This window comes from Mus musculus, chromosome 14 (assembly GCF_000001635.26).
Source record: "Mus musculus strain C57BL/6J chromosome 14, GRCm38.p6 C57BL/6J".
Taxonomy (NCBI): Eukaryota; Metazoa; Chordata; class Mammalia; order Rodentia; family Muridae; genus Mus; species Mus musculus.
The window spans coordinates 47,685,961-47,699,397 of NC_000080.6; the positions used below are offsets into that span (position 1 = coordinate 47,685,961).

At 39.7% G+C, this 13,437-nt stretch overlaps 1 protein-coding gene across 53 annotated transcripts in view; it reads left to right on the plus strand.

The window, feature by feature from the left end:
- The window catches only part of Ktn1 (kinectin 1), an 88,291-nt gene that overhangs the window by 37,687 nt on the left and 37,167 nt on the right, over positions 1–13,437 (plus strand). For all 53 annotated transcript variants that reach the window (XM_030247668.1, XM_011244972.3, XM_006518629.4 and 50 more), the window contains 9 exons: positions 296–383; positions 3,989–4,155; positions 4,949–5,017; positions 6,479–6,516; positions 7,444–7,534; positions 7,915–7,983; positions 8,650–8,687; positions 8,803–8,884; positions 9,543–9,611. In XM_030247668.1, coding sequence (XP_030103528.1) covers positions 296–383; positions 3,989–4,155; positions 4,949–5,017; positions 6,479–6,516; positions 7,444–7,534; positions 7,915–7,983; positions 8,650–8,687; positions 8,803–8,884; positions 9,543–9,611 — 711 coding nt within the window. The remainder of the gene's footprint in view (positions 1–295; positions 384–3,988; positions 4,156–4,948; positions 5,018–6,478; positions 6,517–7,443; positions 7,535–7,914; positions 7,984–8,649; positions 8,688–8,802; positions 8,885–9,542; positions 9,612–13,437) is intronic.

Consider the following 13,437-nt stretch of genomic DNA (forward strand, 5'->3'; position numbering starts at 1 on the left):
GGTGTGGCCGACAGAGAAATGGCTCTTTTTTACAGTTGAATCTTGTTGGGGTTGATTTTTATTTTTTCCCCTTTCTCTCTCTTTTTTTTAAAGGACTTTGCATTGCATTTTTTAAAACTTATTTATTATTATAGCTGTCTTCAGATACACCAGAAGAGGGCATCAGATCTCATTATGGGTAGTTGTGAGCCACCATGTGGTTGCTGGGATTTGAACTCAGGACCTTCAGAAGAGCAGTCAGCACTCTTAACCCCTGAGCCATCTCTCCAATCCCTCTCTCTTTTTTAATATCAAGGTTCAACTGCAAGAAGCTGAGAGGCGCTGGGAAGAAGTTCAGAGCTACATCAGGAAGAGGACGGCGGAGCATGAGGCTGCCCAGCAAGGTAAAGAGAGCACCTATGCAGACTGGGACACTTCCACTCTGCTGTCGGGGGAGAAAGATTATTTGGCATCTAGCAGACATATAAAAATAGATTTTTGTCCTTTCAGATTATCTTATTTCTTCAACATTTGTTAGGTGTAAAATAACCTCGTGGCTTTGTCTGCAGTGATACTGCAGGAGAATTAGCATCTACTGGGCTGTTAAGATCAGGGAGCCGGGCGTGGTGGCGCACACTTTAATCCCAGCACTCAGGAGGCAGAAGCAGGTGGATTTCTGAGTTCAAGGCCAGCCTGGTCTACAAACTGAGTTCCAGGACAGCCTGGGCTATACAGAGAAACCCTGTCTCGAAAAACCAAAAAAAAAAAAAAAAAAAAGACCAGGGCCGTGGCCCTGTTTCCCTGTGGCTTGCCTTTGGTCTTGGTGGTACTTGTAGCCTTCTGAAGAGACAGTTGCTTCCTTGGATCCGCCTGCCTTTACAGACATGAACGTTGCCTGCTCATTTGACTGGGACATTCACTGTGCTGCTTTCACCTCTGCTGTTCCCTTCTGTCTCAGGGTTTCTCTTGATGTGGCAGACACCATGACCAAAGTCCATCTGGCCAGGAAACGATTGAGCCATCTTAGAGCTTGTAGTCCATCATGATGAGAAGTCAGAGCAGGAACGCAAGGAAGGAGTCTGGAGGCAGGAACCGAAGCAGAGACCATGAAGGAAGCTGCCTAGCTCCCTAGCTCGGTCTGCATACTTAGGGCACTGCCCTGGACCCTCCCACATAAACCACCAGTCACGAAAATGCCCCACCAGTGTGTCTACAGGCCAGTCATCTGGAGACAGCTACTTGGTTAAAATTTCTTTTTCTTAGATGACCCAACCTTGGGTCAAATTGACATAAACACTAGCCAGAATGTCTTTCTAAACTTGACTATGGCTCCATGTAGGATAAATCAGAGTTTGACTTGTTAGCTCTTTGGTTTCCTCTGATTAGCCCTTTTGTCAACAACAAAATAAGCTCAGGGTACTTTAAGACTTCTGCTTTTATGCAAAGACGTTATTTATGCTAAGATACTTTAACTTATTTAAATGTGTAGTGTTTTATATGTTATGAGTGAAAGGCAGGGGTCTTGCTAGAAAGCTCTCAGTATAAACCCAGTAGTTATAGAGAGTAAAGCGGCAATCTTTTCTCTGTTCTTTTAGGCTTATTTCTTTCATCTTATGCATGTGAGTGTTTTGTATGCATGCCTGTATGTCCATTGTGCATGTGTGCCTGGTGCCTCAAGAGGTCAGGAGAAGGTATGGAACCCCTGGGACTGCAGTTACAGATGGTTGTGAGCATCCATGTGGGTGCTGGGAAGCAAGCCTGGGTCTTGCAGTGCTCTGACTGCTAAGCCACCTCTCCAGCCTCCAGCCCTGCTCCTTCGCCTTTACTCTTAGTGGCTTACCCCAGACTGTGCTCTCGCTGACCATGTCTTCTTAGACCTCAGCAGTTTACTCTATATTTCTAAACAGACTGAATTCTGGTTCTTAAAAAAGTGAGGCGCTATGTTTTGTTTTGTTTTGTTTTTGTTTTGTTTTGTTTTGGTTTGGTTTGGTTTTGGCAGTTTCTCTGCATAGCCCGGTATCTCACTATGGAGACTGAGTGGGTGTTGAATTCACAGCGATACACTTGCCTCTGCCTTCTGTGTAGTGGGATTAAAGGCATGAGCCACCATCCAGCTGAAGTGAATCTTCTTAAAAAATAAACTTTATTATATTAAAAGCCAAGCTTGTAAACCATCCAGACCCAATTTTATAATCTCAGCGACCTATACGGTTAGAGTAGCCAATCCAAAGTCATGGCGCTTAACATGGCCTCTTACTCGTTCACCGAAATATATTTTTATGTATTAGTTGCCACCAAAAAATGGGAAATCCATGACGGAGTTTTAACTAGAAAAGCAGCTAGTCTTTTCATAACTCATGTCTATCGCTGGCATTTGGTCCTCCCTCTCGCCCACGCCCTAGTGGTTAGCTTCTGTTCTTTTCCTTATGTTACGTTGTGTCCACCTACCTGTACGTTTGTTTACATATATGCATGTGGCTAGAGTCTGTGTAAGAGAATAGTACTGTTAAACATTTCTTAATCCACTTCTCAACATCTTCAATGCTAGACTTTCCTCATGGCCCCTCCCGGAGGTGTCGTCTTCGTGCTTGTTCTAATGCTCTAATGCTTGTTACTTCCTGTGTCCTTCGACTCTCTTCCTCTCTGCCACTCTGTCTGCTCTTTGTCATGCCTCATTCTCCTACACTGGATAAAGCTTTGTTCTTTTCCACCAGCTGCATATGAGTATTCATATGAGTATGAGAAGTGTGTTTGTGGAGGCCTTATGTAATCTAAAAATGTTTTTATCATGTAAGATTGGTTCATCTGGAGATTGAGCTATAAGTCAGCAATGATTTCATCTAAAGAATTTTGACATCATGGACTTAATGGGTTTTTTGTTTGTTTGCTTGTTTTTTTAAAGATTTATTTATTTATTATGTGTAAGTACACTGTAGCTGTCTTCAGACAGCTCCAGAAGAGGACATCAGATCCCATTACAGATGGTTGTGAGCCACCATGTGGTTGCTGGGATTTGAACTCAGGACCTTTGGAAGAGCAGTCAGTGCTCTTAACTGCTGAGCCATCTCACCAGCCCCGAACTTAATGTTTTAATTGTAACTGTTGGTAATAGATATTTCCCTTCTGTGAGTTCTAATCCCAGATATGTCCATTATTACATGCTTGGTTTTCAGCAGTTCTTCCTGAGTTATATTGTCTTATAAATGTGAGAACTTAACCTTTCTTAAGATAAGGACATACTAAGACACATGCGCAGCTACTTTTTTCCGTCTGTGGTAATGGCTTCCCTCTGAACTGTGACTTGTTCTTGGTATGGGACAGGGTGATGATTCTCGTGCTGCCAGTGGTGTGCTGTCATTAGTCTTTTGATTTAGGTTTTCCTTTCTCTTTTCAACCAAATTAATGATTGTCTTTAAATTCACGTTGTCTTCATTTATTGCAATTTTGAGCTTATATATATACACTTTTTCTTATTTACTTATTTATTTTTGTGTGTGTAGGGGGTGTTACCTGTAGGAAGGAAGAAAGGAAACAAGTTATCCTTCATTTCAAATTATTTAAATAATATTTTAAATGTCAGCTTTGAGATAATAGATTTCCTTGGCATCTCTCTGTATAGGAGAGTTCAAGGAATTTTCATCAAAGTTGTTAACATATTATTAAGGTATCTTTTGGGAAATAAAGAGTGCTTTCAAGAAATGGTAGAAACATTTAAAAACCTTTATATCTCATTTAGTTAATGCTTATTGAGTATGCAGTATTGTGCTAAGTCTTGGGCACAGCTCTGGATATAGAGAGACAACGCAGACTCTGATCCAGAAGAACTCACTCTTATGGCAAGAGGAATTAGACAGGTGGTTGGCATTGCACAGAGAGCGTGAGCCGCTGAGACTGTAGAAGGAGACAGTGGATCTGCGCAAGTGTTCCAGAGAGGGCAACGCGTACACTGAGGAACGATCGAGGCGAAGAGGAGACATTTTGTAAGATGTAGTTTTTTTGTTTACTCCAGATTTACAAAGTAAATTTGTGGCCAAAGAAAATGAAGTCCAGAGTCTACATAGTAAGCTCACAGACACCTTGGTATCAAAACAGCAATTGGAGCAAAGACTAATGCAGTTGATGGAATCCGAGCAAAAGAGGGCGAGCAAAGAAGAGTCTCTGCAGATCCAAGTGCAGGTATCTGTTTGTCTTTATGTGTTTACATGTGCTACAGTAATAATTAAAAATAACGAATTTGAGAGGGAGGGAGAGGAGCCATCGGGGAGGTTGAGTGGAAATGATTTAATTATAATTTAATTAAAAAATTACAAGTAAAAAAAAATTCAAAACCTATGTCTGTAACTACATTAAGTTAAGTTCAATAAACTTCCGGTTCAGTGTTCAAATCATTAAGAAAAAGAAATTAGGATAAGTGTGGAATGTGCGGATTCATTCTCTCTCTCTCTCTCTCTCCCCCCTCTCTCCCCCTCTCCCCACCTCTCCCTCTCTCTCCCCCTCTCTCCCCCTCCCCCTCTCAAGTTTATTTATTTTATGTATATGAGTACACTGTCGCTGTCTTCAGACACACCAGAAAAGGGCATAGATCCCATTACAGATGGTTGTGAGCCACCATGTGGTTGCAGGGACTTGAACTCAGGACCTTTGGAAAAGCAATCAGTGCTCTTAACTACTGAGCCATCTCTCCAGCCCATATGTCCTAATTTTTAATGGTGGTAAATAATTAACATTTAATCTTTGAGCATGTTAAAGATGAGCTCATCCACTTCCTTAGGACTTCTTGTGATAGGATCAACGACAGTAAACCAGCCTTGATGTCTGCCTTGTAAATGAACTCAAAATAGAATGCCAAAACGCTTTAAATAAAGATCATTTAGAGATATCAAGAATATGTAAATCTTTGTGTTCATGTATACTTGAGTATTTTTTAATGACACCTTTGTCCTCTCTTTTTGTTTGCTGTTGATGAAAGGATATTTTGGAACAAAACGAGGCTTTGAAAGCTCAGATTCAACAATTCCATTCCCAGATAGCAGCTCAGGTAATGGTGCTTTTTAATTGATTACCGTTAATCATAGCTTTCCAGCCGTTGTAACAGTTATCTGACCGTTTCTATAGTGCCAAACTTCAGTAGTTGGGAGACTAGTCAATGAGTCAGTTTGTAGTGGTACAAAGTTTCAGCCACTAAATATGATATCTAATATTGGGCAGCACTGAGAACCCCAAATCTGTGTTATTAGAAGGGGTAGGCGAGAACACTCACTCCTGGGGAAGGCTCTGAACTCTGTCACAAAACAAAAGGGCTGGCCAGTGTAAGGGCAGGCTAGGGCTTATGGGGTGGTTGATGCACTGTCACGGAAAGCTGACTTTGCTCAGGAATCCCACACATGCACAGCGGGGAGCTGGCTTATTTGCAGAAGGCTCAGTTTGAAATGTATAATTCCGTTTAGTTAGTAGCAAACATTGATACCATTGCTGCTTTCCTTGATTGATTGACTGATTGATTGATTGATTAATTGATTGATAGGCTTTGTAATATAAATGATAGGACATTCAGAAAAATGTGAAGGCTTCCACAAATACATATACTATAAATTTCAATTTCAGTTGAATGTTAAAATTATAAAAATTATTTATAGCAGCAAGTACTAGAAATTTGACTCTTGGACTACGGAGATGGCTCAGCAGTTACATGTATGTGCTTGCTGCTGGTTCAGAGGACCAGAGTTTAGTTCCCAGCACCTGTGCCAGGTGATTCACAACTGCCTCAACATCAACTCCAGGGACTCTAATGGCCTCCTCTGTCACTGCACTCATGTCATGTGCACATGTCCCCCATTGCTTACACATATTCCAAATAAAAACAAATCTTTAAAAAAAAAAATTCGCTTTTACATAATAAGTAATTTTAACATTAAAAGGTAATTTTAGAGTTCAAACTTCCAAAGCTTTGTGCACATAAATGGTTTTTCCTAGTTGCTTTTTTGTAGAGATGATACTGTAAAATTAGCTGGGGGAGAACCATCTAATCAGCAAAATGGAGCTGTATGTTTGTGAGTTACCAACTCCACTTAGATTGGGATCTTTGTCAGCTGAGCGGTAGTGTTCCAGCTTGTCAGAATGCCTGAGTGTGCTGAGAACCTCAGTAGTGGAGAGACATCACTGACAGGCTCCTCACTGTCTGATCATGAAGGGGATCCTGTCAGACACTTTTGCTGAGGAAGAGACGCACAGGGCTAGGGATGGCCTCTGTGGTTGTCTCTGCCCCTTATGTACTTGCTGCTTGTCATTATTCCGTGATGTGTTGTGTTAATTCCTTAATAGTGGCTGTTGGAGATCAGATATGCTTTCAGAATGATAGCTACTCACCATAGACCAGATATGTCTTTAACAACTTTATATGTTAATTTCTCTCTCTTTTTAAAAGCTCTGTTTTGATTATTGTACAGCTTTTAAGCTTTTTCTCAAATGCTCTTATGTTGATAATGTTTTTCTTTCTCAGACCTCCGCTTCAGTTCTAGCAGAAGAATTACATAAAGTGTAAGCTTGCCATTCCACACTTCTCTTATAATTGATAACCACTAACAGATGCCTGCTTGATTCAATACACAATTAATTTCATTCTCTTACCTGTTTGGAAAATTACCCTAAACTCTATTTTGATCTTCTCTTCTAACCTGTGTCTGTTTAGTCCCCAAACATTACACTTTGTTTTTGTTGTTGTTATAATAGAGCTGCCTAACTTTCCTTCATTTGCAATATTGGTAACGATGTAGAAGAGGCACTTGTGGTTTCAGAGTAGTGAAAGGAAATTAGTGCTTAAATTTGCTTTGTACTTGTGGTTCTGCTGTGTCTAGCCCTGTGACAGTAGGCCATACACTCAAAGTAAATTTGCATAGTTACATAACTATACAGATATGGGGCAGTTGTGTGCAGATGACCTATAATCTGGTTTTGATACCAGACTTTTCAATGTAAGTTAACTTCTTTGACTTAAGTTTTAAATAATGGATCTGTTTGTCTATCCATCTGTGTATCTATGATTTGGGGCCTCATTCTGTAGCCTAGACTGTCCTTGAATTTGTGGTGATCTTCCTGCCTTTGCCTCCTGAGTACTGGTGTGAATGACCATCCTGCCATAAAATAGGGGATATTTGGGGGTAGAGAAAGGCTCTCATTGTCAAGCCTGATTGATGTAAATACTATACCCTGGTCTCACATGCTGGAAGGAGGGAGCAAACTTTTGCAAGTTCGTTCTCTCTCTCTCTCTCTCTCTCTCTCTCTCTCTCTCTCTCTCTCTCTCTCTCTCTCTCTCTGTCATCATGCTTTATGATGCTTACTAGTAGACTAAATAGTATCTCAAGAAAGAGAAAGTACAGTTATAGGAGAAACTTACTTACTTGAGATGATCCTTTCCGTGTAAGACTTTTAAATCCTGTTTGTAAATGCTTTTGTATTTTCTTGAAGGATTGCAGAAAAGGACAAGCAGCTAAAGCAGACTGAAGATTCATTAGCGAATGAACAGGATCACTTAGCAAGCAAGGAGGAGGAGCTTAAGGTACAGTAGCTCATATAGCTTGCTGTAGGATTTTATAGGACTCAAAGCTGAATTACCCTAAAGATTATAGCCAGTATGCATTTGTATGAAGGATGAAAAATACTCTAGAACTCATGGAAAATGCTTTCTCTTTTCTGAACTGTAAAGAAGGATACTTCTTAAGCTCTAAAAGGAAAAGCCCAGAAGGGTTCTTTTCACATAATGCCTTCCATAACAATTCCAGAAACTTGCCAAATAACACAAATGAATGATATATATATGATTTAGGCAATTTATAATCTGAGACCTTTACTTAACTCTTAAGCAGAACCTTGCCACAAGTTCAGTTTGAATTATATGAAATATTTTAATCCTGTATCCTTTTTTTTTTCTTGCTCTAGGATGTACAGAATATGAATTTCTTATTAAAAGCTGAAGTGCAGAAATTGCAGGCCCTGGCTAATGAGCAGGTAAATAAGTCACTTTTCCTTTTGCTTATTTATCTGAAGACGTTTGATGTGTCTTTTTTTTGAGTCTGTGAGCCTCGGTTTTCTGTGTCTATGCTGGTTACTTATGTTTGGCCGTGGGATATTACTGAGAGCTAATGCACAGACTGCTTAGATGTCATTGATTCATATTGGAATTAATGTTTGGTACAGTGACTGAACCACTTCTGAGATAGAAGAGATTGTTAAAACAGTCGCAGCATTTTAACCCATTTGGATTTTTCCATCTAATGTGTAAAGGGAAAACCTTAATTAGAGAAAATTGGCCTCCAAGAAGTTAAAAATAATGGACAATAAAACAGAGAATACCGCCAGTGTGGTGGCGCACGCCTTTGATCCCAGCACTCGGGAGGCAGAGGCAGAGGCAGAGGCAGGCGGATTTCTGAGTTCGAGGCCAGCCTGGTCTACAAAGTGAGTTCCAGGACATCCAGGGCTACACAGAGAAACCCTGTCTCGAAAAACCAAAAAAAAAAAAAAAAAAAACCAAACAAAAAAAACCCCAAAACATAGAATATATAGTTTGTTATAGTTTTAATCCATATGTATGGAAATACAAGTTTTTATATGAATAAATGAATAGTTTAGATGGTTTCCTAAGATGATAAGATTCTTATTTTATTCTGAATACAGGCTGCTACCGCACATGAGGTGGAGAAGATGCAGAAGAGGCGAGTAATGTATTTTGTGCAGAGACTCCTGCATGTGTGTTTATGTGCAGTGATTCTTCCAGCTGAGGCTTGTGCAGACAGCCCTGAAAACCTTGACTGTCTCTTCTTCTCGTAGTATTCACGTAAAGGAAGATAAAATAAGACTGCTTGAGGAGCAGCTGCAGCACGAAGTTGCCAGCAAAATGGAAGAATTGAAGGTGTGTGAGCTCCGCCTTTCCAGACAGCTTCATAAAAGTTTAATTTCAATGGCACTGAATGTGCTTTAAAAAAACAATCATTTGTATTATTTCCCTAGTTTATTTGGTGTCTTATGTGAAGAGTGAATTTTTACTAGACTTTTTGCCTAAATGTACTTTATCTGATCTTAAATTAAATGTTTGAAATAGATTTTTCCCCAAGCATCCCTTGGCATTTTTATTTTTGAAAGTAAATTCTTTTTTTTTTCTAAGATTAATTTATTTATTATATTTAGTACACTGTAGCTGTCTTCAGACAATCCAGAAGAGAGGGAGCCAGATCCCATTACAGATGGTTGTGAGCCACCATGTGGTTGCTGGGATTTGAACTCAGGAACTTTGGAAGAGCAGTCGGGTGCTCTTACCTACTGAGCAGCCACCGTTGGCATTTTTTAAATGAGTATTTTACATTTGTGAATATTTTTGCTGTCTTTACTGTTGCTGCCATGTTAATCCTTGTCCATTGAGCTCTGAATTTCTATGTCTGTATGGAACCCTTCAGTCTCTTATGAACACCTGAAGCAACAGTGTGGGTTTGCTTCATTCAAAAATCGAGTCAATGATTGCATTATTACCTGCTCCTTCTGAAAAAGTCGTACATTGGGCTTCTTTCTTCCAGATTCTGAGTGAGCAGAATAAAGCATTACAGTCGGAAGTTCAGAAACTGCAGACCGCTGTTTCTCAGCAGGTGAGCTTGTGTGGGTAGTGTGGAAAGAGCCCGAGGGTGAGAAGGTCTGAGCACAAACCAGCTGATGGAGAGTGTGCTCAAAGTTAGGTGCGCCTTTCAACTACCCTGTTCATTTTATGCTTCAAACATTTCTTTCAAAATTAAAGTTTTATGTCTCTGAGAAGAAGAAGTTGTTAATCTTCTCATAAGCATTTTGTAGAAAAGAAGGAAAGGAAAAAACGTTCTGTTCTGGGAGCCTTACCCTTACAGGCAGTTTGTTGTTTTTCTAAAACAAAGAATGGGTTTGAAACTTAGGGGTGGGGTGCCTCAGAGTTGGTTTCCCACTCTCCTAATCAGCCTCTCACACCAGGATTGTATGTAAGGATTTCTAGATTTGAATGGCAAAACTTGAATATATTGCTTAGTCTAGAGCTTTGCACACCTAAATGATTTCTTAAGAATATATGTGTATATTCTAATTGTATGTATTTATGATATTGATAGTACATATGCGATAATGAAGACACACACACACACACACACACACACACACACACACACCCCTTTGTAAGTCAGTAAAGCTATTGCAGTCTTGAATGGTCAGCAGCTGGAGCTCCTGTTGTTGCCTTCACGTTTTCTCACATAAGCCCTTCCAGTCCCACTGTTAGAAAGTGTTCTGAAGTTGTTTCCCACCAATCCTGAGTGTGATTTCTGGGGACTACATAATGGAAGGGGAGGACCGCCTCCCACACCTGCTTTCTGGCATCCACATCCACGTGCCCAATCACAATCACAATCACACACGCTCTGTCAATGAGCAAGCAGATCAATGTAAGAGGGTTTAGAGCAGAGTAGTCGAGAAACTCTTGTTGTTGCATGTTCCATTAGAATATCAACTTTGCATGTTTCCCTCATAGTCAGGTTTTGGAAAATTTATTGGAAATGATAGCACATCCTTTAGAGATACTTTCATTCTTTATTTTAAAATTCACAATTAAGCAAGTATATTATTGGTGTAAGCAGCTGTTGCTTGAAGTATTTGTTAACATCAGTTTATCAATTTACATCTTCCTTCCCTTCTGTGAAATGCAATGCCATGTGGAATTTTTATTACTTTGTATATGTGTAAAGTAAAAGTATAAATATTCTCATTTGTGGTATTATAGATTATGAGTGATTAAGTACTCGAGAAATTACTGGATCCAAGCCCAAATGACCATCTTTGAAACTTGGCTGTCTGTTCTAGTTTTCAGCTATAGTTTTGCTGGCAGCATTTTTATTTAATTATTTTTTAAGATTTATTTATTTATTTTATGAGTGCACTGTTGCTGTCTTTAGACACACCAGAAGGTGGCATCAGATCCTATTACAGATGGTTGTGAGCCACCATGTGGTTTCAGGGAATTAAACTCAGGACCCCTGTAAGGGCATTCAGTGCTCTTAACCACTGAGCCATTTCTCCAGCCCCAAAATTTGAATCTTTAAGACCTCCTTTTAACTTACAGGGTCTTCAAATAAAACACAAATGAGGAAATGAAAACAAAATACCTTTGCTTATATTTGTCAAATATATTCAACATTTTAACAAAATATTTGTCAATAGAAAAAAACGTAAACAATAACTTTATAAACTTCTGTTTTCTGCCAAACTGAAGTTTTCTAACCTTATGTAACTATTAAATCACCAGGCTAATATTTTCCTAATAGATCCTATGATGCTTTCAAATATGCTTTTCTGTTATTTTATGTAAGATTTCCAATCACACTTGTGGAAATAATTATTTTTGAAAAAATTCTTTTTTGTCTTTTTTTGTTACTCATCTTTCTATTTGATATTCTATACACTTTAGATGTTCTGTTAAATGACATCTGGTAGTATGGCATAGACTTTTCTTATGTTCTGAATAAATTTTTGTAGTCACAATTTTCTATTTAAAAAGAATCAAGGAGATGGGAAAGTGATGTTTGTGGGGCTAATTTTGGTCTGCTATTGGGTAATTGTCCTCTAGTTTTGGAAGAACAATGAAATAAAAGGCACATATGAATGGTTTAGATAGGTTCGAGACATGCCCGAGACCCTTTGTCATGGCAAATCAAAAAAACTTTGTCTTTCTTTTGATTGTTCTTATAAATTTATCATTATATAGATATTTTGGGGTGTGTGAGTTCAGAGGACAGCCTGCGATGTGGTTTAGGAGTTGGTTCTCCACGGTGGGTTCTAGAGGCTTCAACTCTGATCATCAGGCATAGCAACAGGCACCTCTACTTCCTGAGCCATCTTGCCAGCCTTGCTTGCTGGCTTGTTCTCTAGTCCCCCTTTTTTTTCTGAGACAGGGTTTCTCTGTGTAGCCCTGGCTGTCCTGGAACTCACTTTGTAGTCCAGGCTGGCCTCGAACTCAGAAATTCGTCTGCCTCTGTCTCCCAAGTGCTGGGATTAAAGGCGCGTGCCACCACTGCCTGGCTCTAGTCACCTTTTATTGTTATTGTTAGTGAAATAAGAGATAAAAGTCAGTATACCTAAGTTTCTTTTCATTTCCAACTTTCTTTAACCTCCTTTTTCCTATAAAGCAGTTAGAATTCCAAATGACAGTTAAGAGAACAGGTTTGGGGCTGGTGAGATGGCTCAGTGGGTAAGAGCACCCGACTGCTTTTCCAAAGGTCCAGAGTTCAAATCCCAGCAACCACATGGTGGCTCACAACCATCTGTAACAAGATCTGATGCCCTCTTCTGGAGTGTCTGAAGACAGCTACAGTGTACTTACATATAATAATAAATAAAAATCTTTAAAAAAAAAAAAAAAAAAAAAAAAAAAAAAGAGAACAGGTTTGTGATGTAAAAATTTCAGGTCTCTTGCCAGATGTTTTTGTTTTCTTTTTTTATACTACATTTTATCCCCTTCCCACCCACCCCCCACATCCCCTACTTCCTCCCCACCCCCAACCAGATGGTTTTATTAAGGAGGGAAAGGTTGAACTTACTGAAGCAGGAACTGGCAATGCTGCCATGTCGGTGTTTCTTTAGCTGTAGCAAGAATCGTCAGGTGTGAGGCTGTCCTTCCACACAGGGAGGATGACTGTGTGCTCTTAGTAGGACTAGTAAGCCTTTGCTTATCAGCAGAAACCTCCTCTGGCTGGACTGGCTGGCTAGAAGCTGAGCAGCAGCCTTTATTTTTGCTCCAGTAGACTTTTAAGAGTCTATCATTGGGGTTACTCAGTAAAAACCATGGGAAATTGCTTCTCTGCCTAACACCGCTTTCTGATCCTACTGACTTAGGAAGATTTAGGTTTATCATCCTGACAGAAGTCATAGGATTGTATTAGGTTGGTAACTTGTAGTAAAGTGAAAACGTTGGCCAGTATTTGAGTTGAAGAACCAGAGTAAACACTAAACATGAAGACCAGCAAGGGGAATTGAGTTTGAGTGTTTGTTGAGTATACATTAGGCATTTACTTCTTAGCTGAGGCTCTGGAGGTGAGTAAGACTTGATTCTATGTGGGATAGATTAGTAAAGTGTGATGATTTAAATTCCTGAACTATGTATATGTTTACATTTAGATTTTGTTTAAAGAGTAGAAAGGTGACACAGGGGACAACTTACCCATCAATTTGCTAAATAGTGAGGGGCAGTCCAGGCTGAGAGAAAAACTTGAGTAGCTTGGCGTGGTGTTGCACAGAATTGACGTACATTGAGAACATTCTAAGCTATTGTTTAAGTGCAAAGACAGGGTGTAGGGCCAGTGAAAGATCTCCTAGGGTCTCACTAGGAGGCTTTGTTTGTTGTATAGAGCCTGTGATGGTCTAACTGTGAGGAGCATTGTAAGGATGCACAAAAGTCACAGTGGCGAC